The 27,121-nt window shown below is 34.5% G+C and overlaps 1 protein-coding gene across 1 annotated transcript in view; it reads right to left on the bottom strand.

Moving 5' to 3' along the window:
- Positions 1–27,121, bottom strand: part of TBC1D5 (TBC1 domain family, member 5) — a 396,708-nt gene that overhangs the window by 255,786 nt on the left and 113,801 nt on the right. Inside the window, exons 4-8 of the mRNA XM_012663212.1 lie at positions 19,175–19,283; positions 17,620–17,709; positions 17,438–17,512; positions 15,893–15,960; positions 229–400 (exon numbers count right to left, since the gene is read on the bottom strand). Of these exons, the coding sequence (XP_012518666.1) occupies positions 229–400; positions 15,893–15,960; positions 17,438–17,512; positions 17,620–17,709; positions 19,175–19,283 (514 nt within the window). The remainder of the gene's footprint in view (positions 1–228; positions 401–15,892; positions 15,961–17,437; positions 17,513–17,619; positions 17,710–19,174; positions 19,284–27,121) is intronic.

The following is a 27,121-nucleotide window of genomic DNA, read 5'->3' as shown; positions in this document are numbered from 1 at the left end:
TTTTATTACTAGATTGGCTTCAAAGATGCTGTTTATAAACAAACTCACAAAGTTGAAAGAAAAGATTGAACACCTTATAGAAGACAATTTGGTGGAATGTCTTATAATGAGGAAGAAGCATATGTGCTTCAATGAGCTTACTTTTCTCACCATGCAGCTGACAAGCAGCTCTCTGATTGCTTTAGCATTATGATACAACTTTGGATACAATAAAGGCTACATTATTGCTCTATCATTTGTCAAGCTGTATAGAAAATTTTCAGTCAATGGATGCCACCTGTAAGATATTTTCATTACCTGTTTATAAAGCAACTGCTCGTTTTCTCTAGCATAACAGAAAAGAACATCTGTAAGAATTTTTCTCACATTTTCTTGTTGGAAAAACTGCATTTCAGGAAACCTGAAAAGAGAAAACACAGGAATGAAACTCACTAATACAGGTTCAAGGATCACCCTCAAACTCTCATCTTCAAGAGATGCCAAGGGCTGCTTCAGGTTTTAGAACAAGCCTGCATTTGTCATGTAACTTATGCTATCGGTGGGATGAAAAAGGGGTGAGGAAAAGGGGAATGATTATACCCCAGAGGTAAATGACACCCTTCAACATCTAAACATGTCATATTTCTTCACATACTTCACACATGTGTGAATACATACAATAATTTTTAAGCAAAATGAATTATAGCCCATCTGGGGGCAAGGGTTGCTTTGTTTCAGCTCATTTGATTTGTAGGACTAGAATGTGATTTTGTAAAAGTACCAACTATTTCAAAATATCACTGTCATTGTTTTTTCTTGACATAAAATATCAGTACTTCAATTATGATGTTATGTATGACCACACTATCCACTTCATCTTATTAAAATGTAGACTTCAAATGGAACAAATGTTCTCTGGTTCAGAAACTCTACCAGGTGCTTTGAGGTAATGTGAAATAGAAAAAGAGGAGGGAATCTGTTTGAAAGGAGTATAAACAGTTGTTTATAATGCAAGAATATACAACTGCAAGAACCCAAGTGCAAACACATAGCAATGCAATACACAATGACTATGTAAAGGCAGAGGGAATGTCATGTAGCAGTGAACAGTCAACTGGATTCAATTAGAAGGTCTGAATAAGAATTTTTAGAAGAGGAACATGGAACATCAGTGGAGAAGGTAACCAAAGCAGAAGGAAAGATGTGAAGGCACAGAAGGCAATGAGTATTTCAAGTGTGCAGCAAGCAAGGTAATTAGTAATCAGAAGGAAAAGAGAATTCCATGAAGTACTGACAGTTGGGAGCAAGATAGTGGGACAGAAGAAAAGGTGGGGCAAGTCTGGAAACAGCTTTGAATGCTGAATTGACAACTAAACAAACAACACAGTGAATCTACATTTTTGAATGGGGAAATTATAACAAAAAAAGTATGTGAGTAACTCTAAGTAGGAATAAGCCTGAAAGAGTAGAACTTACAAGAAGGACATAAGAGTGCATTATAATGACATGATATTAAAAATTCCAAACTCTAGTACAAAAGTCTGTGTTCACATTCACGTTGCATAATTTCTAGCTATGTAATCTTGAGCAAACGATTGCTCAACTGCCTCATCCACTGGGCAGAGAGAACAATACTGATCTGGTGATCAGCATGAGACTATGTGAAAGCACCACGTATAGTACATTACCAGTAGTAGACATTGAGAAATATAGGTCATTACTAATATTTGAGTAATGGTACTTTAGGTGATCAGGATGTGAATTAGGTAGCTTTGGAACTAGAAAATAAGAGAAAATGTGAGAGATTGAAGAGGAAGATGACCTAGAGCATGGAGTCATGGGGCATTATTGAAACTGAAAAATACTCCTTAATAAGAGTCTTTTAAAGAGCAATAATGGATGTTTTACTTCATATTATAATGGTTTGCTGCCGCCTATTTCTGGAGACCTCAGCTGTTTTATGCTTCACTCTGATCCTCTGTTGGCTCCCTATGAGAGTTATAACTTTCCCTCCAGTCCAGACTAGGATTTTGGGTGAACTATGCTAGAGATTTGTGAAGCATCTTTTTTTCTGGTCCTAATTTTAAATATAGATTAAGGCCTATTTCATCTTTATCTGTTCATTTGACTTTTTCTTGCAACTGCTGTTGATGTGCAACTGTCCCGAGACATAGATTTTTGATCTTTTCTGTAGCAGCAAGGATGCATCTCTTTTGGGGGCTGGGAAACAACCTAAGGACCTGAGCAAGGTTACTTCACATCTCTGCGAAAACCTTAGTGTGATCCTCTAGTCAGTCCCTATCCAGGCACAGGAGTTTGAGTAGGGGTGGCACAAGTGACTTCTAGACACGGAAGTTCAAATAGGGGTGGCAAAACTAACTTCTTAAAGAAGAGAATAATTAACCTCAAGGTAGAGTCTCAGTAAGGATAATATGCCGTGGAAACCAAAAGAAGTTCCAGAGAGATGTCAAATGCACTGAAAGTAGGAAAGAAATACAAAAACTTACTAAATGACTTATTTGGGACAAAAGAAAGTTGTTAAAGCCCTTAGAAAGTCAAATATTCCAAATTAATCAGGATGAAACAGAGATAAGTAGTTAGTAAAATAAATTGCTGTAGAGAAATTTCTTGGGGAAACATAGCCATTAAGGTAAGAATAGAATAATCCTTTTGAGAGGTGAATTTTTCTCCTCCTCTTCCTCATTATGTCTTAAATTTAGCCCTGTCGTTAAGCAGGCTTCATGTCTAAAGATTTGGCTCACCTGGCTTAATGATTATGTGTGTCCCCTTCCTTACCTATTCTTTGGAAATTTTCTATGTACACTGACACAACCAAATTCTGTATAGCTGCTGAAATCTCAATGGATTATGGAAGAAAGTACTACTAAAAACTGCTACATGCATGTTGCAACAAATATCCATGAACTATGTAATAAGAGTTTAATACTTAAATACTAAAAATGTAAATTATACTGTATACCAATTCATGGTTTCATTTAAATGCATACTAACCACTTGTAAGATTAAAAACTAGAGATCTAGAAGAATTAAATTGCAGGTAGATAATTTAAATTGCCCACTTTTAGCAAACACCCAATCAACTGAAAACATGTATTAGGCAGACATAGCAGACCTATGCAATGGCACACCATCTACAATTCTACTCTACAATGCTGAAGTGCTAATTTGTGAAGTTTCATGACATTCTCTTTTTTAGAAGAGTATGACTTCTTCTCTAAATTCAGATGAAGAATCCATTGCATCAAGTAAGTAAGGTAGAAAGAGAAAAGCTCTGAAAAAGAAGTAAAACTTTATGCTATTTCAGAGGTTGGAAAAAGAACTGAAATTCAGAGAAGTTTTGAGCTGAAAGAGTCTTTGGAGATTATCCAGTCCAACTCAGAGATTAACAGGCAAAGAAACTGAAGCACAGAGAAATTAATACCTGTGCCAATGTATCTGGATAGTTAGCAGAACAGCAGTACTTTCCAACTGCTTCCCTAATCAGTTATAAATGAATCAGAGAAATGCATTTAGGTAAAATTCCATGACTTCATAGTTATGCGGAAGAATCAAGCTCAGAAGGTTGATGAATATACCTGAACAATAACATATTTCCTGCAAAAATACTGGATTATCATATTATCAGGATTCAATCCAGAAGACTTTACATTTATGTGAATCAGAAATGAGAGAGAAAAGCACAGTGAGTAGCATTTCTAGGAATAGTAATAATCAGTTTTTAATAATATGCTGTAAGCTTCAGAATAGCTTCCCTGCCACCCATTACATTTCTAGGCTTTTTTACCTCATGCCAGCTGGTGTTGTTTCAGGATAGGTAAAGTAATTTGAATATCAGTCTAGCCCAAATATCATGGGAAAGGCAAATCTGTTTTTGAAACAGTAATAAAAAACAGAATATTGACCTTCACTGGATTCAATAATCATTCAGATTTTGAAAAATCAACAATGACTCCACAATTTCACACAAAAAAGAGAGAAATGGTAGTAACTTCAGAAAAGATACAGAGGGAAAAAAATTAGAATGAAAATGGTAGAAATCATAATTCAAGCCAAAATATCTGAAAGGAAAAGAAAAGGGAAAAAAAAATCACACTAAACAGAGATGGGAGACAAATTTTTTTATTATCAGAAAATGAAAGTCTAAGAGAAGTTATATTCTGCAGGTGGCCAGAAAATAAAAATTGAGATGTAAAATAGGTAAGGATAAAACTCTAAAAATAGAGATGAACAGCAAAGAGAAAGTCAGTACCCTATGAAGAAATTTAGAATAAAGCAGCCTAAAATTTTTACTTTATGGAAAAAAGTGCTATCTCAGTTTTAACTTATTTGATCAATATTTAAAATATAGAAGTTTCTCTCTCAGATATGTGAAGAAACTAGATGTAAACAAATTTTACATAGTGCAAAATAATAACAAGAGCTATCAAAAAAGTTTAGTGTATAAATTGTGTTTTGTCTCAAAATAAACCAAAACTAGTAGGCAATATAGTTTTACTATAACTTTTAAAAATCTTTTATTATAGAAAATTCAAACATTTATAAAGAGTCAATAGTAGACTGAACCCCAATCCATCCATCACCTAACTTCATCACTAATCAATTCTTGCTTTATATATGCTCCTTCTCCAATACTGCATTACTTTGAAATGAATCCCAGATATCACTGTATCTATGAATATTGCAATGTGAATCTCTGAAAGATAAGCAGTCTTTAAAAACTGTATCATTATAACACTACTACTAATAAAAATAATAATCCATTAACTTAAACATCTAATGTTCAAATTTCTGAGTCTAAAAATTTTTAAACTTTGTTCAAGATCCAAGAAATTTGTCCATATTGCAATTTGATATCTCTTAACGTTCTTTTATTCTATAGATTTGTCCTTCCTGTCTTTTGTTTTTTCTTGCAATGTATTTTTCAAAGAAATCAGATTCTTTATCCTGTAGAAATTTCCCACATTGTGAATTTTACTTATTGCACCTCTACTGTGTTATTTAACACGTTTCTCTTCCCCCTGCATTTCCTATAAACTGATAGTTAGAGCTAGAGACTTTATCAGATTCAGGTTCAACTTTTCAACAGATTCTTCATAGTTGGTATGATGGTTTGAGAACAGGTTTGCAAATTCTTTGACATTTATCCAATAAAAAGGTGAAGGAGTCTAACTCCTTTGAATATGTGCTGCCCTTACTGACCAGCTTCTCGCAAACTAAGTGCATCAAAAGTGATGTTATAACACTGGTTCTATCTAGCTCTCTCTCTGTACGCATCCTCAGAACCAAGCCACCATGCTGTGAGGAAAGCAGCTATACGAAAGGCTATGTGGAGGTGTCTCAGCCATAGCTCCAGAGGAGGTCTCAGCTGACAGCTGGCTTCAACAACCAGACAGGTGAGTAAGTAAGCCTTCAGATGATTCCAGTCAGTCCCTGGCCTTCCAGCTGCCCCAGTCAACACCATGTGGAACAGAGATGAACCATCCTGCTGAGCCCTGCTCAAGTTGTAGATTAATCAACAAAATAAATTCTGTTGTTTTAAGCTTTGGGGTGCTTTACAACGCAATAAGAGATAATCAGAACAGTTAGTGTTGTGTACTCCCAATAAAAGGCACATAACATTAGCTAATCTCTCTTTTTGTGATGCTAATAACTATTCATGATCATTACCCTAAATCTATTAATTTATGAGAGATCATATGGGTAAAACTATAATTCTATTTTTTCTTCCACTATTATCTAAAAATACTTATATAATGAAAAATTTTCCTTCATCGAATTTTAGTTATCCTGAAGTATTCACCACAATTTTTAATAATCTTAATTTCTATTACATTTGGTTCATGGATCCTTCTTGTGGACATCTGATTACACTAAGATCTCTTAAAGATAGAATGGTCACTAATTCTATCACAAAAGTAGTCTGTGACAACTAGACTATTTTATTTGCCTTTGGATGTCTTCTCATGTGACAATAGTACGTGAGAATGAATCAGGAGTGAGGGATGGAGGGCAACTAAATACAGCTTTGGAACCCCAATAACTAGAAATCCAGGTGCCTGATGAGAGTTACTTGGAAAGACATTCAACAGGGCAATATAGACAATAAAGGGAAGCTAGGCAAATATCTAGGCTGTCTGTAATGAAGAGTTTTTCATACAACAAAGAGAAAAAGAATATTTCCTAAGCAAGAAAAGGGTTAAGAAAAGAGAGCACTGATAAAGGGCTTTCTCACTGCATTATAGTACATAATTAGGTAATTAGAAGTATTAAAACAGACAAAGCATTGGGCCCAGATGAAATACTGAAGATGCAAGTATTCAATAAGATGCCCTGAGGGAAAAAATAAAGCCCTTGGCGAGGGTTTATAATCATACAGTAGGACAAGGAAGCACAGAAGGACTTGAAGGAACAATAACTGATGTTATACCCATATTTCAAAAACAGAAAATCAAAGCAAGCACCCATCCAAAATTTTTAAAGCTAATGAAAACTCCCTAGAATATTATTAAACACCAAAATAACTATAATATCTTACTGTGGTTTATTGTTTTATTAAAGGAAAACTGAAAAATCAAGCCAAGACCATAAAGAGGAATAATGTGATACAGAACAAAAGACATATTATTTTTCTTCTTGTGTTCCCTATTTTAGTTGATGATTTCACCATTCTCCCTATTCAACCAAACCTGTTTTCTCTTCTTTCCAGGCATATAGCTGGATTTAATTTCCCAGCTTCCTTTTCAGTTAGCTGTGGCCATGTGACTCAGTGCTAGCCAATGGAAAGAGAGTGCAAGTTATGTGTGACTACAAAATACACTCCCCTATTCCCCCACCACCAGGCCCCTTATACATTTCCATTTCTGGTTAGAAAGAATAGAAAAGATCATGGGGGAAACTTAGGAAGATACATGTGGATTGTTGTTACATGTTGTTTTTAAAATACACGTGCAGATTTTTAATTCTCACACCTCCCTTCCAAGGTTATGGTAAAAAAAAAAAAAAAAAAGAATATAACTTCTACCTGGCTCCCTTTTTTTCTTAGATCACTTTATCTGGACAAGGTTTCCTCTAGAGGAGGACTCTTAAGCAATACCACAGAGAGATCCACATGGACAGGAACCAATATGGATCCTCTAGCCCTAGAAAAACTGTCTAATGTCTGCAGCTCCAGTAAACACCTGACTGCAATCTCATGACAGACTCCTAAGTCAGAATCTCCTAGCTAACCTGTTCCAAACTCCTGATCCACAAAAACTGTGAAATAATAAATGATTATTGTTCTAAGCCACTAAGTTTTGGTTGATTTCTTATGAAGCAATGATAATTATAGAGGTTTTGATACCTGAAACTGGGGTACTATTAAAAAAACCCCTAAAATATGTGGTAGAAGTGTCTATGGGACTGGATAGAAGTCAAAAGGACCCTCAAGGGAGCATCAGTGAGAAACTAAAGGGTATGAAAAAGCAGAAGACAGTCTACGAGGAGCCTGCCAGAGAGGGCTTAAATGAAAGTGAGGAAAATGTTAAAGAAAAACAAATGGAGGAAAAAGATTCCTCATTATGCAGTGACAAGAAGTCTGGCAACATGGTAGCCTCTGGTTATACGCAAAATAGAAAATGTACCTAATAAACTGAGTGATCTAGCGAAGGCGATATCCAGGGCGTGTATTGAAGCTGCTGTCTGTTTTATTCATATTACTCACAGGAGAATCAAAGAAGAAAAAAAGTAATAGGAAAAACTGGTAAATATAAAGGTGCTAGAACTTGTTGGGTTTGAAAATAAAACTTTTTCTCATTCCAAACCTCACCAGTCAGCAAATGATACTAACATTAACACTCGGCTTCTGGGCAAAGATTAAATCTAGGACACAGACAGAAAAACAAGATCTAAAAATGAAACCAAGGGCGTAACTGTAAAACCCTTTGTTAAGATCTCAGAAAGCTCTAAAATGATGCCTCAGAGAACCCTTCAGTCAGACAAAAGGACCTAAGAAAGATTTAAAAAGTATGCCTCACAGAGCCTCTAGCAGGTAGAGATCAGGGATGCTGCAAACATCCTACACTGTGTATAAACAGCTTCTCAAAACAAAGAATTGGTCCAAAATGTCAACATTCCCAAGGTTGAGAAACATCGCATTAGAATATATGAACCCAGAAGGCAGAAAAAATTTAGTCTTCGCCACTTTCTGAATGAGATTTGATATACCGATTCATTTATGCTATGTCTCCTGTTTGCTTCAGAGCGCTTTGCACACTGAAGGTACTTAATAAATGCTTCTCGAATTGAAGAAGTGTTAAATCTAGGCAAACAAGATTAACATAAGTAATAGAGGAGTGGAAAGACCTGATGTCCCAGGTACCATTTCCATTTTAGACATTAACAAGTTATATTTGCTTCTTTGCATTATATTGTTTTGGGGCTTCAACTTTTCACCTTCACAAAACAAAAGGATTTAACTAGATGGCTACAAATGACAAAAATGCCTATTATGGTACTAGGTACTTGGAATATAAAGATTCAAAACATAAGAACTTACAACTCAAGAAAACCTAGGAAAAGCCCTGATTTCACCATTATACAATTCATCCATGTAACAAAAAACATGTGTAGTCCCTAAATCTACTGGGGAAAAAAAAGAGTAAATTGTATTGAAATCTTAAAAAAAAAAAAAGAAAAAAATCTAAGAGAGAAAATACACATTTTACATATAATGGTAAAAGCAGACAATTGCAATAAAATATGCACAATATATTAAAGAACAGAAAAGACAGTCTTTTCTTTATTAGGATCTTCAACTTCTAGAGCAATAGCTGTTACACAGTAATTTCTCAAGTAGTATTTGTTGAACAAACAAATACACCTACAAACCTACAAACAACCAAACCAATGGAGAAGCAAAATTCAGTTTATGCACTCAGGGACTGGGGAAGCAAAGATGAAGCAGAAGAAAAGCCTAAGCAGAGTTCCGCTGTCTTTAATTTGGTTTTGCAATTAGTGAGGAAAAGAATGATATACAGCTTTCATAGTTCATAAACAGGAGGTAAATACTGATTTTTAAAAATCAAAGAAAAGAAAAGTACTGATCTGTTGTGATGACAATGGTTAGGATTCAGCCCAAGAGGACAGCAGAAAAATCTCCAAGAGTCTAACAAGGAAGGCAGAAGTTTGAAATCACCATACAGTCGGCAAGATTAAGATTAAGTTGGGTTGAGATGACAGGAAACATGGTTGAGAGAAGGCAGGTGGGGTTGTAGTTCAGGAGGTAGTATCGGTCACCATCTAAGTAGAGGTTTTCAGCTAAGGTTCCTCCTGGTTCTATAATGCAGAGGTCGCATAACAAGCCCTTTTCTGCACTGCCTCCCCTCCTCAAAAAAATCTCTCTACTCCTACCCTAACAGTGAAAAATTAGGAAAAAAAAATATATAAGTAGACAGATATACTGACTGTATATGCATTTTAAGTGTAAGACTGTGTCACAAATGAAAATACTGACTTTATTTTGCAGTTTTTCAACAATAAAGAAAAAAGTCAAAAGAAATTCAAGCATTACCTCTAACGTATCAACATAATTTCAATTCCAAATCTGCTTAAATGTTCTAAAAAGATTGTGTTACACTACCAAACAGGCTATGTCTACTGGGACTATTTCGGGATAGGATATTAGTTTACCGCCCACCAGACTTTACTTTTTAACCTTCTCATAATTATATAAAGGCACATCTAGTCCTAAAAATCTGGCTTATTCAAAACAAAGAAAATCTCAGCAAAAATACTATTGGTCAGCAGCTCAGGGTAACGTAACTGTGCCGCCCTCCATGTACTACTGCTCCCAAATTCCAAAGATTAGTAGCATCAGGATGCTAATCAAAGCACTACAACTATATGTTTTGTAGCAAATAAGCCTATATTTTCATTCAAATACTGAAAAAATGTTTTTAAGTTTTTAAAAAATCTCATAAATTAGAATAAATGTATGCTAAGAATTTGCATGTTTAAATGAAACAGAAATGGGAAAAATACACTTTAAAACAGAAGCAATACAGAAAAATACATATTTCTAAATATATATATATGCAATAGTAATTACTTTGTTTTTACCTTAAGTGTCAAGTGAGGAAGGACTATAGGCCATTTGACAGAAGAATTATTTCTTATATTCCTGAAAATCTGTTTTCCCCCTCTTTAATATTTAAGAAACACACACACAGGTTGCCGACAACTCTTAGAGAGCGGCTTGTGTTGTAGTTTTCACTTTCTCGGCTGTGAATAAGTGCATATGTGAGGGCTGGTCGTGCATGCACAAGCATGTACTTTGCCTGCATTAAATAAAATCACAACACAACACCAAGTACATCCACTCATTCATGTGTGCCTGCAGTCCACCTCGAGGAGACTGAAAATATAAATACAAGCTGCTATTTTGGTGTGATCACAAGAATATGGCAGCTTGTATTTTTTTTTCTCTTTAACATTTTAACACTGGGCAGATTGTCGGCATTAACACACACCAAAATCAATTCTGCTCTGAAATTGCTTGTAAAATCCTCCTTCCCTGAGGAATTTGTTTTTTACTTAAATAAAAAATGGGCTTGGAGGAAACCATGTAAAAGATACCAACATTTAGAACATCTTAACTTTATAAAGTGTGACAATCAATGGACGAAAGTATTAGGAATATTTCCTACAAAATGGGAACTCAGGAAGATGGTCTTTAAATTAAAAGAAAAAATCAGTAAGATAACTCTGTAAAATCATTTTTGTATATTGTTAATATAAGAAAAAAATTCAAAAATAATCTTGTTTCCATTCGCATACTACAATGTAACATAATAACTACATTTGACTAAAAACTCAGGTAAGACTTACACACCACAAAAATTCAAGGAGTTTTCTTAAGGGGAGAGAAAAAAATGGAAGTAAATATTTAGCACAGGCCATATCTAAAAGTTCAACATGAATAAAAAATAAAATGTAGACATTCATATCATATACTATACAAAAATATAACAATACCTTTTCTATACAGTGCTGTCCAATAGAACTTTCCATAATAACAAAAATGTTCCATATATGTACGTCAAATACTTAGCAGCCATTAGCAATTGAGTGTCCATTGTGAATGAAGACTACATTTTAAATTTTATTTAACCTCAATTTAAATTTAAATAGCCACTTGTGCCTGGTGTCTACCAAATTGTACAGCATGAAACTATAATTTTAAAAAGAAAATTTTAGCAATTATTAAGGAATCCACAAAATATCAAATGATATGATTAAAAAAATGGAGGAGACAAAGTTTGCTTAAATAGATTATGTTTGAAGCTTGACCCACAAATAAACCATAAAAAAAGGAAGCTTAAAATGAGAAAGTTGCATCTTTAAAAATCTAACCATATTGTGAAGCTTCAAGTAGGAAACAGAGTAATGAAATGATGAATGAGCTACCTAAAATGCTAACTGTAATAGTTAGAAACAAAAAGACCAAAAATTGAAGATGATTATTAGCATATCCAATATGCAATCAGATAAACTTTTAAAATATAGTCAATGTTACAATGATAAAAGTTGAAGTTTAATAGCTTAATTCAAGAGAGAAGGAAAGCACATTTGAAGAAAAGATGAGACTATTTGGCAATAGCTTATAAATATGTTAATCTGCAAATGATGTTATAGATGCTATACATATATTTTTAGAATAGACCTTGATAGACCAAATAACATACTTCTTTGGCATCTAATATGGAAATGATATTTTATCATGAACTCATTATTTCCCATCATTTTAAATAATACTAAATATCATTTAATGTTAGAGCTTTTGAAACATGGCAAAATTTGTTCAGAACAGACAATTCAAGTTCTAAACTAGAAATGCCATAAATTGGAATTTCCTTGATTTACCTTTCGATTATCAGTTTTTTCAGTATGATAAAAATGGGAACAGTAACAACCTCACTATGTTGAGCTAAGGAACAATTAATTGAAATGAATGCAAAACCCTTTGAGGCAAAAAAGGGTTAGTGGCATAAAAGAATATTAAAATTAGTTGAAGGGGGAGATAATATTTAATACAGTGACATATGCATATCAAATAAATTCAATAATGATACAAAAAACACAGTTCATGAAATCAAATTATCTTGTTTAAACTCAGACTAGAAGGTTGATAATAGTATTTTTTAAAGTGTGGTTATGTCTCTGAAGACTTAAAAGATGTTAGACATTATTACTAAAATTGAACAACAATGATGATCGGTGATAAGATTCGCAATAATAACTTATTCAGCATGAACTTGGCAATGGGCAGTAAGACAAAAACAAGACAAGGTTCATGCCCTCGAGGGGTTTACCATTAGGTTTGAAAGATGACGCCTGGGCTAAACCAGAGCTTTTGTACACACTTCTATTACGGCACCAGTTATCCTGTATTGTAACTTTTTTCTTTTTCTGCTTTCTCTATCAGATTTTGAGCTTCTTAAGGATCCATGTCATATTTACCTTGGCATCTCTAGTGCCTGGTACACTGAGGAGATTAAATGTATTGAATACATTGACAGATGGACCTAAACAAATATAGGACCAAACAAAATTAAATAATATCATTAAAAAGTTATTATGAAAATTCTATAGAACATAGGATAGGCACAAATTATTTCCAATTTTAAAGACTGGAAAATGCTTCATGAACCCATGCCTTGAAGGAGGAATTGTCAGATACCCACAACTGGAAGCAGTGGAGGGAAATAGCATTCCAAAGCATGGGAAACGGAAAGCACAAAATCTGTTCATGGAATAATGCCAGAAGCACTGGTTAACAGGGAACTGGGTATTAGGGAAGATAGGTAAGTCCATTCTTCTGCAGGCCAACAGGGAGTCATAAAAGGGTCTGAATTAGGCAAGTGGCATGATTACAAATGTGCTTTGAGAAGAGTGATTGGGCTGTAGCACATGGAATGAACTAGAAGTAAAAATATACTAGATGCAAAGAGAATAATTAAACAAGTAAGAGACTGTAGGTAAGAGGTAAAAAGAACCTGAAATACAGTAGTAAAAATGGAATAAAATGGAAGGATGTGAGAAAACTACATGTAATGACCCCCTAATTTGTACTTAAAAATATAAAATGTGTATCCCCAGCATATCTATTTTTGTCTTTATTATTCCTCTTTAGTCTAAGTTACTAATATTACATAACTTGGAATACTGCAATAGACTTCCTGTGACTTTTCCAGCTTCCACTCTTACATCCACCTTTACCCCATTGCATGGCAGCCAGAATTATCTTTTAGATAACACACCCCTGCTCAATATCCTCCAATAACTTCCCACTGCAATTTGAATAAAATCCAAACTTCTTATTATGTCTACAAGATTGTTTGGCCTTTGCCCTCTTCTCAGATTTCCCCCTCTTCAAAATCACCTGGATCTAGCCATACCTGCGTTATTTTTGTTCCTCTAAACACTGAGCTCATTTTCTTGAGGAACTTTGCGCTAGCTGTTTCCTCTGCCTCAAGTGTTCTTCCCCTAGATCTCCACACGGCTGGCCTTTAAACTGTTTTCACATCTCAACCCAAATGTCATCTTCTCAGAGATGCCTTCTCTGATTAATATTTCTATAGTAGCCACCCCACTGGCTATTCTCCCTCTAACTATCATATTACCCTGCTTTATTTCTTTAGAGCATTTAATCACCTTACATAATTATCCTCTTTACATTAATATATACATGTTGTTTTCTCACTCCCCCTCCACCACACTAAAATATACATCCTGTGATAGCAGGACCCTATCTGTGTTACTCATCACTCTGTTCTCCCCAATGCAAAGGGCAAACCTGAAGCACAGTAGATATTCAATAAATATATATTTAAAAAAACAAAATTCTTATCACAGAGGCTAGTGAGCAAGTAACACTGTATAACCGTCTCTGAGCTGTACTTTTCTTCTCCTATTGTATTATGAATTTCCTTACAGACTGGATTGAAAAACATGGATTTTAGATCATGTGGTGCCTTATAAAGATGCGAAGTAGTAAAATTAGACAAGCTATTCAGCTTTTGTGATTAAATGTTTTGGTGGCCTTAAAATAAAACTGACCACCTTACCTTACAAGCTAAGTTCCTTGCCACAGAATTTATATCGAGATGGCAAGAAGACTTATTCTAAATGTTGAGAGAGTTATGGGAGAGCCTTCCATGGAAGAAGATATAGAACCTCACCTACCGATGTTATGAACTATAGGGCCTCCTAGCTACCTTCTTTGAATCTTTGGTTTGCCATCTTAATAAAATATACCAGTGGAGGTAAACTTTAAAAGACTCTGTACCAGGGCTATGGTCCCACCATTTCCATTTGGTAACTGTAGAGAGATTGATTAAAATCCTGCTTATTGAGCAGAGCAACCTGAAGTTGTCAAGTGTTCTAAGATACACTTTTTAAAAGTTTTTACTGTTTGGTTAGCAATATATACTGCACATGTTTTTAATGAGGCCTGTTGTACTGCCACCGATTACCTAAATCCTCAAATGATTAATGAGGAAATTTCTTCTTTTGTTTTTTCAAATATTTATTGAGAGCCTCATATGTGCCAGTACAATCGTGCTCTACTTTCTGAAACTATATACTAGAGAGATTGAGCATTATCACCCAACAGCTCTGAGAGTAGCTTCCCCATAAAAATGGGTTACTCCTCAGTTAATTGGGTAACTCAAGCTAATCAAAATGATCCCATACCTCCCGCCCCTCTTCTCACCATCACTGGTAGTTATCTGTGGTTTTGTTGTTCTCTGAACCCATGATTCCTCTGAATTATTTTTGCTTTAAAATAGAAAATTTCTTTTGTTAAATATATAGTGTAATCTTAATTGCAGTACATGTCAACTGATTATTCAGTGTTTGGGACATGGAAAGAGACAAGTATCAGAGAGCCAGATGCCTTGACATTGTAAGAGATTTAGTAGTGACTGGATTAGGAGTAGAGCACACAGAAAAAGCTACAGAAGGACTTAGCAGAAGCCACGTCAGATACCCAAGTCTCTGCACATACCTGGGTGATCCCAGATCCCAATGATTCAACTAAATTTACTAACATTTATGTGATAGTTTGCAGTTTAAAGTGTGGGCTATCTAATTTACTACTATTACTGTATTTGCGTGAATCTACAAAAATCTTGTGAGGTTGTTACTATTATCCCTATTTTACAAAACAGGAAACTGAGGGGGGAGGGGAAGATGTTGAAAGTAATTTCCCCACAATTACAGCATATGTTAGCTAGGACTCACCCTAGGATCTTCTGACACAAATTCCATGTACTTCCCACTATATGACTCAGAAAGATAAGGTCCAATATATCAAAGTTATGGACATTAACTACACGCTAAACAAGAAACTACTCTTCATATGGTAAATACTGAGTAGATTGAGAGAAAAGATTGTTTGCAAATTTGAGTAGCTTCAAAAGGAAGAAAAATAAGGAGGATAAGAATAATGGTTGTTATTTAAAGAGTAATTCAGTTAGAACAATATTTAAATGCATAAAGCAAGAGATAAATTTTTCTAGCAAATCAATTTAATGACTACATAAGATAACCTTAATCAGATGCACAAGACTTCAAATAATTGTTGGAAATTGATAAAGCTAATTAAATATTATTTTAAGATCATCAATATCATAAATATAATTTACTTTCAAAAAGGGAAAATAGAAATCTGTATTGTAAGAATAGAAAATAATCCTTATTGTCACAATTTGGTTAAAAGAAGTTTGTTACTAACACAAGTAGAATACTGCATTCAATTAAGCACTTGTACAGATTTCGTGATTTGCTACAATTACATGTAGGTAACATCAATTTGAATTACTGAACAGAACATGCAAATAGTTCTACATACGTTCTTTTAACATCTTGTTCAATCATTGATCGAAGTTCTTTATCTTGGAAGAATTTGTTCCAAAGACTCTGAAATAAGGAAAACCACCTATTTAAAATAATCTCACACCTTTGCTTGACTTTTATAATTTAAATTTAATAATTTAAATGATTAAATTTATCCTTCCCTGAGTTATTTCACAGTGCAGATAGAAAACCAGAGATTGGGATAATTTTTATTAAAATCTAGTTTAATCTCTGAAACATCCTTACTGCAACACCAATTTTTCCAGTTTGATATTATTTAATACAGTCAGCACTCCCTATCTGCAGGTTCTGAATTTAAGGATTCAACCAACTGCAGATCAAAAATATTAGGAAAAAATTAAAAATGATACAACAATGGAAAATAATACCTATTTTTAAAAATACAGCATAACAACTTTACATAGCATTTACACTGTATTAGTTATTATAAGCAATATAGAGATGATTTAAAGTATATAAGAGGATGTATACAGGTTATATGGAAATACTACACCACTTTATATACGGGACATGAACACCTACAAATTTTGGTATCCATAGTATCCACAGGGGTCCTGGAACCAATCCCCCAAGGATTGAGAAATGACTGTATATTTTTAAAACTTCTATTATCCATATAAACTGAATGATAATTTTCACTGCTATACATTGCTGCTATTTCTATATACCAATAAAAAGGTACTTGGATTAGAGCAGGACCAATGGGTCAACTGGCTCCAGCTTGAACCTGACTTGAGTTCCCAGTGTACTAAGAAAGACACGTAATGTTTTCTACAAAGCTTGGCTTTTTAATCCAATAGGTTTTAACATATATTTTAAAATGTAAATTTAGGAAAAGTTTTAAAAATTGCTTAATATTTTATGCTCCTATATGAAAGACTATATTGTAGTTATTATTATTATAATTATAGTTATTATATGTATCAGGAAAAAGAAATGCTAATGTTATGTATTAAATAGAAAAAAATTCTGTTCTCAGGCAAACAGACAAAAATTAGTGCAGCAACAATTGAAGTTATATAATATCCTTAAAGTACTAATTATTCCTAGTCTTTACTAGAATATGAGTAGGGGTATGCTTGATCATTTTTAAAAACTTCTTCATAGACTTACTTACTACAAACAGTTACTTCTTTCTTCCTGGAAGTTAGTTCTGCCAAGTGAACCCTACTCTATTTTTATCATGAAAGGGGGCTTTCCTGAGCCACCTCATTCCTCACTGCAACCCTGATAAGATAGCTCTGTTCTCATCTTTACACTCTTTTATTTTACTCTTAGTTCTTACAGACCCCTGAGACTTCTCTGTATTGTCATTCCACAGAAATATATAATTATTTTCTGACAATGTACTATGCATATGGCATAGAATAATTTACATCAGGTTTTAGGTAGTACTATTTCTGGAATAAAGAAAATAGTTGGCATGAGATACATGGCTTTCATGGTGAATGATAACCAGTCACATAAGTATATTCTTATGGGCAAAAGAGGTTGAGATATGAGTAAAGATGAACTTTACCCCTTCATCCTGTGAAAGGGGATTATTGATCATCAAATCTTGCTGGCCAACAACCTTCCTTGGGTTTGTAATATGCTGGCAAAGAAAAAGAAAACACATACACACAAGAATTAAGAGGCTGCTGGACTTTTAAAGTATACATAAGAAAACAATCACATTAACTACATTTACTATTTACTCACTATTTCTTTAATGTTGCTATACCATGCTCTTAATTCTTTAATTCTACTTATCCATTGACTTTTATCTTGAGGAAGAACACAAAGAAATAGCTGTGAAGAAAAAAAAGAGGAAACTTTTGTAACAATCATAAGATATAAAATGTGAAACCATGCCAAACAAAATCACCTAAAAATTGAAAGAGATATCATATTCAAGATATTTCATATTCATATCATCATTCCAATGCCCAATAACTTATATTTGGGGATATTTAAGAATTATATAATTAGAAAATTCAAAAAGTGAATAATCAAAAAATGAGATCATAAAAGCTAGACCACAAAATGGAATCAAGCTCCCCTCTAGATTTATATTAAAAAGGAAGAAAAATTCATTGAGGTTCAAGTATGATTCACATTTTACATTCCAATCTTAATGGGAGTGGTAGGGGGTTATTAAGAAGCATGAGATCTAGTTAGTAATTACTAGCTTAAGGTTTTGTCTTAAAACACATAAGTAAAAGATAGCAAAGAACAGTCTTACTACCAAGGACACAGCCTGAGACACAAAGGCATTCCTTTTACAGAGAAAAATGTAACTTACAATGGGCAATCAGCTTATGAAAATAACAAGCACTCTTAAAAAGACAAATTTGATTTAATTTAGTTTAATACAACATTAAAGTAAATCTGGATTTAGGTTATTTTCAGAAAAAGAAGGATGCTAAAAGTTAAACAACAGTGAATGGGGCTGGGACACAAATATTTGTAAACAAATATTCTAGCAGCAGGTCTCCTGCCTTTATTGCTTGCACCTAAAAGAAGAAAAATGTATTTGAATTATTAAACATAAATTATTAAGTCTAAAAATGTCTAATGCATGTGTTTCCTACTACCTTTACTTGCACAGACTCAGTATGCTCAATTTATGCAGATAACCCTAAAAACTTTTGATAGAAGTCATTTTAGAAATAAGTCTAAACATAAATTAATTCATTTTTGGAGAATAAAAAGAAATAATATTTCAAAACAGTAAAAAGATAACTACAGATTATTGTTACTAGTTTTGGTAATCAGTGGCCCTTTCCCTCTGAAGCAGAATGACCCAATTTCCTTCCACCACTTCTTGCTAACTCTTCACTTTGTGTTTCTAGTAAAAGAAATGTGAAAAATCTTTTATATTTGTTAGTTACGAAAAAAATAGGAAGGAAGGCTAACTGATGGCACTTGATGTAATAGGAACCTGGAAGTTAGCATCCCCCTTCTCCTGCACAGCTTCGAGAATTCTGCAAAAGCTTCCGGGAGAACATTAAAGTGTTGCTTTGAATTTTGCACCAACAAAACAGATGAAGACAGTTACTTCATATGACTCCTTTACCATCACCAATTATTCAGGACTAAGGCGGTTCAATCTTATTAGTAAATGTCCTATGAAAGATAAACATAGATGGCCAAAATAATGGGAGTGAAGTCTTTTGGAAAATTCAGTGATCCCCTGCATGGTAATCTTCCAGGGCATCAGGTAATGTGTTGATATATTGCAACCACAAACTGTAAATAAATATTTTCTTCTTACCTTCCAGCAAATGCTACGGAACCTGCTGCTTCTCAGCTGCCCATTAATCCCCTTCTGCCTTATTGTTGCCAAGTAATTGTTGTTTACAAATAGTTCTTCCCATTCTTTCCTATATGAAAGAAACCAAAGCATGGGAATCCTTTTGTTAAAATTCTTCCGCTTGGAGAGGAATGCTACAGGAAATTAATTTTAAATAAGTCTAAGAAATGCAACTTTTAAAACATATATATTTAGTTGTGTACTGTTTCTAAACGCATGGCTGTCTTTTTGGATACAGTTCTTCTGTAGATTTAATGAATATGTAGATAGCTATAATTACGCCAGCTACTGAAATTCATGTCTGTGGAGGCTATTACGTTTCCTCTAAAATGTTGATAGTGCAGTTCAGTGTATAAACAAAAAAACAATGAATAGTAATATAAATAAATGACTGTTTTAGCCATTGACAAAGATATATGTGCTTCAAAAATATACAACAAAAAAGTGTAATGATTATATTGGCTTCTCATGCGAAATATCTGTTTAAATGAACTTATTCTCTTTAACGTCAGGCTAGGCAGTTAAATATAATATTATATTAGATTACTTTCTTTAACTATTAGTGCTACTTAATATTGAAATCTCTGCAACTTCTTTCTAAATGATCAGTTTTAAAATTTTAACAGGTGTGGGCAAATTTGAAAAAAATCAAAAAATTAAAAAGCCTCACTGTAAAAACTGTTAAAGGCAAGCTTGAGTACCTTGCAGTACCTATGGCTGAGTAGATAAACAACCGAAATATGCCTCCCAGGCATGCAGACACCAGGGGCCTAACACCTGTGCCTCATTAATATACAAGTAAATCTGCTCTACTGGGAAACAATTGGAAATTAATTGTCCCAAACCATTTACTGAGTTTGAATAAAGGAATTAGACCTATATTCCCTGCATCTTGCACCAAACTAAACATTAAGAATTAGAGTTGAAGCTACTGAGATCAGCTTTATGAAATTTGTCTCAATTTCCATGCCACAATAAAACAAACTTATAATTTAACAATTTATCATCAAAGCTGAAACCGTAGCACCAATCTGTGCTAGAGAGATTTCCTACATAAAGCCTCTAAAATCCTCAATAATTCTTGTATATACAAGCAGTTGTCACTAGCGAGGCCCCACTCATTTTGAGAAAGGACAACCTTGCATACTACACTTAGAGTCATGAACAAACCGACTGCACACATAAAGTTCAAAAACTGACCATGGAGCAAGACGTATCTTCTCCACACAGTTCCAGAAGAGTGACCAAAAACAATGGAACATTCCCTACTGCCATCAGCAGAACGTCCAGCCTTAACCAGGTAGCACTGATCCCCAATCACACCAAGCTTTCTGCCAAGAGGGACTTCTAGCTAAGTTTGCCAAATGGGACATACATTCCGACCCCATGCTAGAAACAATGGATATCCATCACCACTCCACGAAAATTTCTTATTCTCATCACTCTATTAGGAAACAAAACATACAAAAAATTGTTTTTATTTTAATTTTCATTTGTATTATTAGTGAAACTGAAAAATTTCCATGCTTTTAGGTTATTCAAAACTTCCCTTCTTATTCTTTCTCCATTTGTAGCAGTACAGGATAGTGGTTACGAGCATGGATATCAGAGCCACACTCCTGGTATCAAAAAGACAGCCATGCAGTCAGAAAAAATGCACAGCTTACTAGCTACTTACTAGAAATGCAAGCATGAACAAGTTTCTTAACCTCCCTATGCCTTAGTTTCCTCATCTTTAAATGAATAATAATAGCATCTACCTTAAAGAATTACTGTGAGAATTAAAAGAATATAGAAAAGCCCTCAGAAGGATATCCAGATATAATATTTTTAAAAATATTATTGCTAGTAATTATAATACTGCTTTTATGTTAGTGTGACTTATTATTGACCCAAGAGAAAAGTTTTTCATACATTAAAATCATCCTACCTTTGTCAGCCAATTCTTTAACCCAATTGTTTTGATTTTCAACAAATTGAAGCTTTTTGTCTATAATTAAGATCTAACAGGCTGGGTGCGGTGGCTCACGCCTGTAATCCTAGCACTCTGGGAGGCTGAGGCAGGAGGATCACTTGAGTTCAGGAGTTCAAGACCAGCCTGAACAAGAGCGAGAACCCATCTCTACTAAAAATAGAAAAAAAATTATCCATGGTGGCGCATGCCTGTAGTCCCAGCTACTTGGTAGGCTGAGGCAGGAGGATGGACTGAGCCCAGGAGTTTAAGGTTGCTGTGAGCTAAGCTGATGCCATGGCACTCTAACCTGGGCAACAGAGTCAGACTCTGTCTCACAAAAAAAAAAAAAAAAGAAAGATCTAACATTATTTTCCTCTTCTTGTTTTGTCCATTGGTTCCATTGTGTAAATAATTCTTAGCCACTCCAAGATCAAAGAAATATTCACTGAATCGTGTGGCTTTTGTTAACCACTTTAATCTATTTGGATTACTTATAATTTTCTAAATATTTTCTACTTTTAAACAATTGCACTTATATACTCATGTCTCATATGGTTCAAATTTTGTTTTTATGTAGTTTTCAGCAATACTCAAAGATTGAGATCAGCAATGAATACATAAATACATTAGAAGAACACAGGAATACCTCATTTTATGTCACTTTACTGTACTACACTTTGCAGACGTTTCATTTTTTTACAAATTGAAGGTCTGTGACAACCCTGCATCAAGCAAGTCTATCGGCATGTGCTCAGTGTCTCTGTGACATTTGGTAATTCCCACAGTATTTCAAGCTTTTTCATTATATCTGTTATGGTAACCTGTGATCTTTGATGTTACTACTGTAATTGTTTTAGAGTGTTAAGAATCACACCCATAAGAGAGCAAACTTAATTGATAAATGTTATATGTTTTCTGACTGTTCCACTGACCAGGTATTCCCTGTCTCCCTCTCCTTGGGCATCCCTATTCCCTGACACATAGCAATATTGAAATTAGGCTAATTATAACCTTATGAGGGCCTCTAAGTGTTCAAGTGAAAGGAAGAGTCTTACATCTCTCAATTTAAATCAAAAGCTAGAAATTTTTAAGTTTAGTAAGGAAGGTATGTTGAAAACCAAGTTAGGACAAAAGCTAGGTCTATAGTGCCGACAGCCAAGTGGTGAATGCAAAACAAACGAACCAAAAAAAGTTCTCAGAGGAAATCAAAACTGCTACTTCAGTAAATACATGAATGATAAGAAAGCAAAACAGCTTTCTTCCTGACAGGGAGAAATTTTGAGAGCTCTGGAGAGACGATCTAACTAGTCACAACATTCCCTTAAGCCAAAGCCTAACCCACAGCAAGGACCTAACTCTCTTGAATTCTGTGAAGACTAAGAGAGATAAAGAAGTTGCAAAAGAAAAATTTGAATCTAGCAGAGGTTGGTTCCTGAGATTTAACGAAAAAGCTGCCTCCAGAACATCAAAGTGCAAGGTGAAGCAGCAAGTGCTGATGGAGAAGCTGCAGGAAGTTATCCAGAAGATCTAGCTAAAATCACTGATGAAGGTGGCTACACTAAACAGATTTTCAATACAGACAAAACAGTTTTCTACTGGAAGATGAAAGATGTTTCTACAACTTTCACAGCTAGAGAGGAGAATTCAATGTCTGGCTTCAAAGGTAAGGCTGACTCTATTGTTAGATGGTGACTTTAAGTTGAAGCCAGTGCTCATTTCCCATTCTGAAAATCTTATGGTCCTTCAGAATTATGCTAAATTGACTCTGCCTATGCTCTATAAATGGACCAAAAAGTTGGGATAACAGTACATTTGTTTATAGCAGGGTTTACTGAATATTTTAAGCCCACTGTTGAGACCTACTGATCAGAAAAAAAGATTCCTTTCAAAATATCACTGTTCATTGACAATGTAAGTGGTTACCCAAGAGCTCTGATGAAGATGGACAAGGAGAATAACGCTGTTTTCATGCCTGCTAACACAACATCCATTCTGTAGCCATGGATCAAGGAGTAGTAATATTGACTTTCAAGTCTTATTACTGAAGACATACATTTTGTGAGGCTATCACTGCCATAGATACTGATAACTTTGATGTATCTGAGCAAAGTAAATTGAAAACCTGGGAAAAATTCATCATTCTGGGTGTCTTTAAGAATATTTGCGATTCATGGGAGGAGGTCAGAATGTCAACATGAACCAGAGTTTGGAAGAAGTTGATTCCAGTCCTCATGGATGACTTTGAGGGGTTCAAGATTTCAGTGGAGGAAGTCACTGCAGATGGGGTGGAAATAGCAAGACAACTAGAATTAGAAGTGAAGCCCGAAGATGGGACTGAACTGCTGCAATCTTGTGATGAAACTATAATGGATGAGGAGTTGCTTTCTGTGGGTGAGCAAACAAAATGGGTTCTTGAAATGAAATCTACTCCAGGTGAAGATGCTGTGAACACTGTTGAAATGATAACAAAGGATTTAGAATATTACATAAATTAGTTGATTAAAGCAGTAGAAGGTCTGAGAGGACTGACTTCAATTTTGAAAGAAGTTCTACTGCAGGTAAAATGCTATCAAACAGCACCATGGGTACAGAGAAATCTTTTGTGAAAGGAACAGTCCATCAATGTGGCACACTTCACTGCTGTTGCATTTTCAGAAATTGTCACAGTGACCCCAAACTTCAGCAACCACCATGCTGATCAGCCAGCAGTCATCCACACCAAAGAAAGATCCTCCGCCAGCAAAAAGATTACAACTCATTGAAGGCTTGGAAGATCATCAGCATTTTTTAGCAATAAAGTATTCTTAAATTTAAATTAAGGTATGTGCTTTTTAAAGACATTTGCTATTGCACACTTTATAGACTACAGTATAAACATAGTTTTTACATGTACTAGGAAACCAAAATAATAATAATAATAATAATTTGATTCACTTTACTGCAGTGGTATGGACTTGAACCCGCAATATCTCTGAGGTTTGCCTATACATCTCAGAAACCATAAGTATGTTTAAATAGCTTGTGATCTGTGAACAAAAAGCATAGATTTCAAATGTATGGTATTTTGAAACCAAAAGGAATCATAATCTGTGAGACACCATGAAGTTCCATGACCTGAAAACACGAATAATTCCAGATTAGAGAGAGAAGTATGAAGCAATGACTTCTGAAGTTTTTTCCAAAATCAGCTCCTATTCAAAAGTACCAAGAAATTGTAAAAGTACAGGCACAGCTGGTGGCTAGATTCATTGCCATCTTGTCAAGTTAAGCAGGCTTTTAAGGTCAACTTACATACTACTTATGTAATGAAGGATAATTATTTGTTAGCTTAAATAAGAACGTGTACCTTGATTACAGTGTTGGTACAGAGAAAAGGAGACTGAGGCATGTGAATTGGAAACATTATCTCTGAAATTTACAATCATTTAAATTTATTCATAGGCACTTACAGTTCTAATTAAGGCATAACATCTCAAACTGATGAACAGCTCTAACAACAGAGGATTATAAAGGCCACAAATAATATATTAACTGCCTTTCTCTTCTATGGAATAGTGTTTCTTCAATAAACAGTGACACAGAGTAAATATAATAAACAGTTATTAAGTGCCTACTGTGTGCTTAACACTCATAGAGATACTTCTTAAAATGTATGAAGTTAAGGAATGGAGAGATGGATATGCAGACAAACAATAAAATGATTAATGCAAAACACTGGTAGTACAGAGGAAGGAGAAATGGTTTTATATTTAAATATTAAAACTCAGGACATGAAATAATAGTAGCACCATAGGCATTTAAATACTACTCCCAGAAACTGAACTAGCAAAGATCCCAGAGGGCAAAATGTTGAAAGGTTTGGCCCTTTTAGGGGAGCGGGACCAAAATGAAAGTTTTTTACGATCACAAATATGAATGGTGGACCTGCTGAACTTGGAGGAAGACATGGGAAAAGAATAAAAAATACTGGAGTTAATAGTGCAATTTTTCCATTTAATTAACAAAAATAAAGGAAAGGTGGTTGCTAAACTTTGTTTGATACACACAAAAAATATAGTGTGTGCCTGAATAGCCAAGATCTGACAATGATGCCATTAAAATGCTAAAAAACCCATTTATGATATAATGTGTAAATCACTTCTAACCTCTACAGGAGCTCTCTTAGGTTGTGCATTTTTAAACCCTGTTTATGAATGAGGAAATTAAGGTTCAGAAAAATTAATAACTTGTCAAGAGAAAAAAGTGAGAATTAGGAAAATTATCTTTCTGGAATAATATGGAAGACAAGGAACACTAAAGGGGAACATGATACTCTAGACATCAAGGGTAAAAATGACCTCTGGCAACGAAACAGGAGAGAAATGTCACTGTATGCTTTTTCCTCAGATTTTTAGTTTTTGAATATAAAGTCCAAGGACATAGAGACAAGTTTTCACCTGATAAGTTCAACTCAGAAGATAAGTTAAAGACAGCTGCTACAGGTAGCTAAGAACAACCTGGGACATTTAGGTGTGTAAAACTTTAAGATTAGAGAGACATGGGCCCTAAGCCTCCTTTAACAAAGCATTCATGCCATCTAGTGGCAACTACTCTACCTTGCAGATACTGGGTCCCTGAAAACAATCAGCATCTAAGCAGGAAGAGGCAGAGATGGGTAGATTTCACTTCCCCTGCCAATGTTAATAGATTAATAGTGGCTGCCCTGGAAGCATTGTGTTGAAAAGCACTCTGAACCTACACCTGTGCTCCTCTGAAAAGAACACTATGACTGATTAAACAAGTTGGCCGTGAGTGTTGCAAATATTTCTCAGAAAATGAAATCAACTTTTGCAGCAGCAGTTAATGTCTTCTAAGAGTACCTATTTAGGTAGTTAAGCCTCCTGCAATGGCTTTCTCGACATGGAAATCAAGTAGGATATGCAGTGAATAAATACAGCTGATGATTATAAAGAGATATCTATTTCTAATCACATATTTTAATATAGTATTTTCCCAAGATATGCACATAAACATGGTATGAAACTAGTTAGCTCCTTCTAAATTTGTTTAAATATTTTTGTAACCTAAATGATTCATAAATGACTAAATTATGTGCTAATTTAGGACTAGAAAATTTCTGAACCATCGTCCCAAATGGTGATGCACTATAGAAAACACTAATTTTATACTGTATATTTTATATGATGGCTACTACCCCATTTTCAGGCATCACTTAGAGAGGGAATAATGTCTCTATGGGGCTAACTTTAAAAATCCAAACAACTACAACAATGGCAAAGCATTCAGAGGCAACATATAATCCAGTAGTGAAGATCTTTAATACTTGGTTAAGAAGGGCTACTTAGGCTTCTACTGATAATGAAATTGCTAAGTGGATAAGAAAAGGGGTTATCACCCTGGGGAAATCCAAAAGGTCAAAGAGGTGGGAGAAGAAAGAAACAGAGGGGACATGCTTCTAGCTGTCTGGGAGGTGTGGTAATAGTGGAGTATGAGAGAGGGAGCTTTCAGATATGACCCATATAGTTTACCAGGTCAGCCAACCAACCACGATCATCTTACTGAGATTGAACCAGAGAGATAATAGAGCCAAAAGGCGAGGGCAGGATGAGGGTGACCTCCAAGCAAGATTAGATCAGAATTACATGGGTAGAATATCTGAAGCTGCGGAGGTACAAGGTAAGAAAGCTGAACTTAACATAAAAAGATTTATACAATTTTATAATCCTAAAATGTATGCCAATATTTGAAAAATTTCCATATTAATTATGATCGCATTCATTTTATCAAATATACAGAAAAAAAGAGACAATAAATTTTTAAATCTGTTTCTAATATGTATCAAAATATATTAATGAAAGATTTCTATCAGTAAAAGGACTATATCATAATTTCAATATTATATTTAAAAGAGTATATACTTTTATGCTATTTTAAAAGTATGATTTTGAAAACAC

This window comes from Propithecus coquereli, unplaced genomic scaffold (assembly GCF_000956105.1).
Source record: "Propithecus coquereli isolate 6110/MARCELLA unplaced genomic scaffold, Pcoq_1.0 Scaffold12, whole genome shotgun sequence".
In the NCBI taxonomy this organism is placed as follows: domain Eukaryota; kingdom Metazoa; phylum Chordata; class Mammalia; order Primates; family Indriidae; genus Propithecus; species Propithecus coquereli.
The sequence above is the reverse complement of the archived record's forward strand: the minus strand, read 5'-3'. Positions and strand labels throughout refer to the sequence as shown.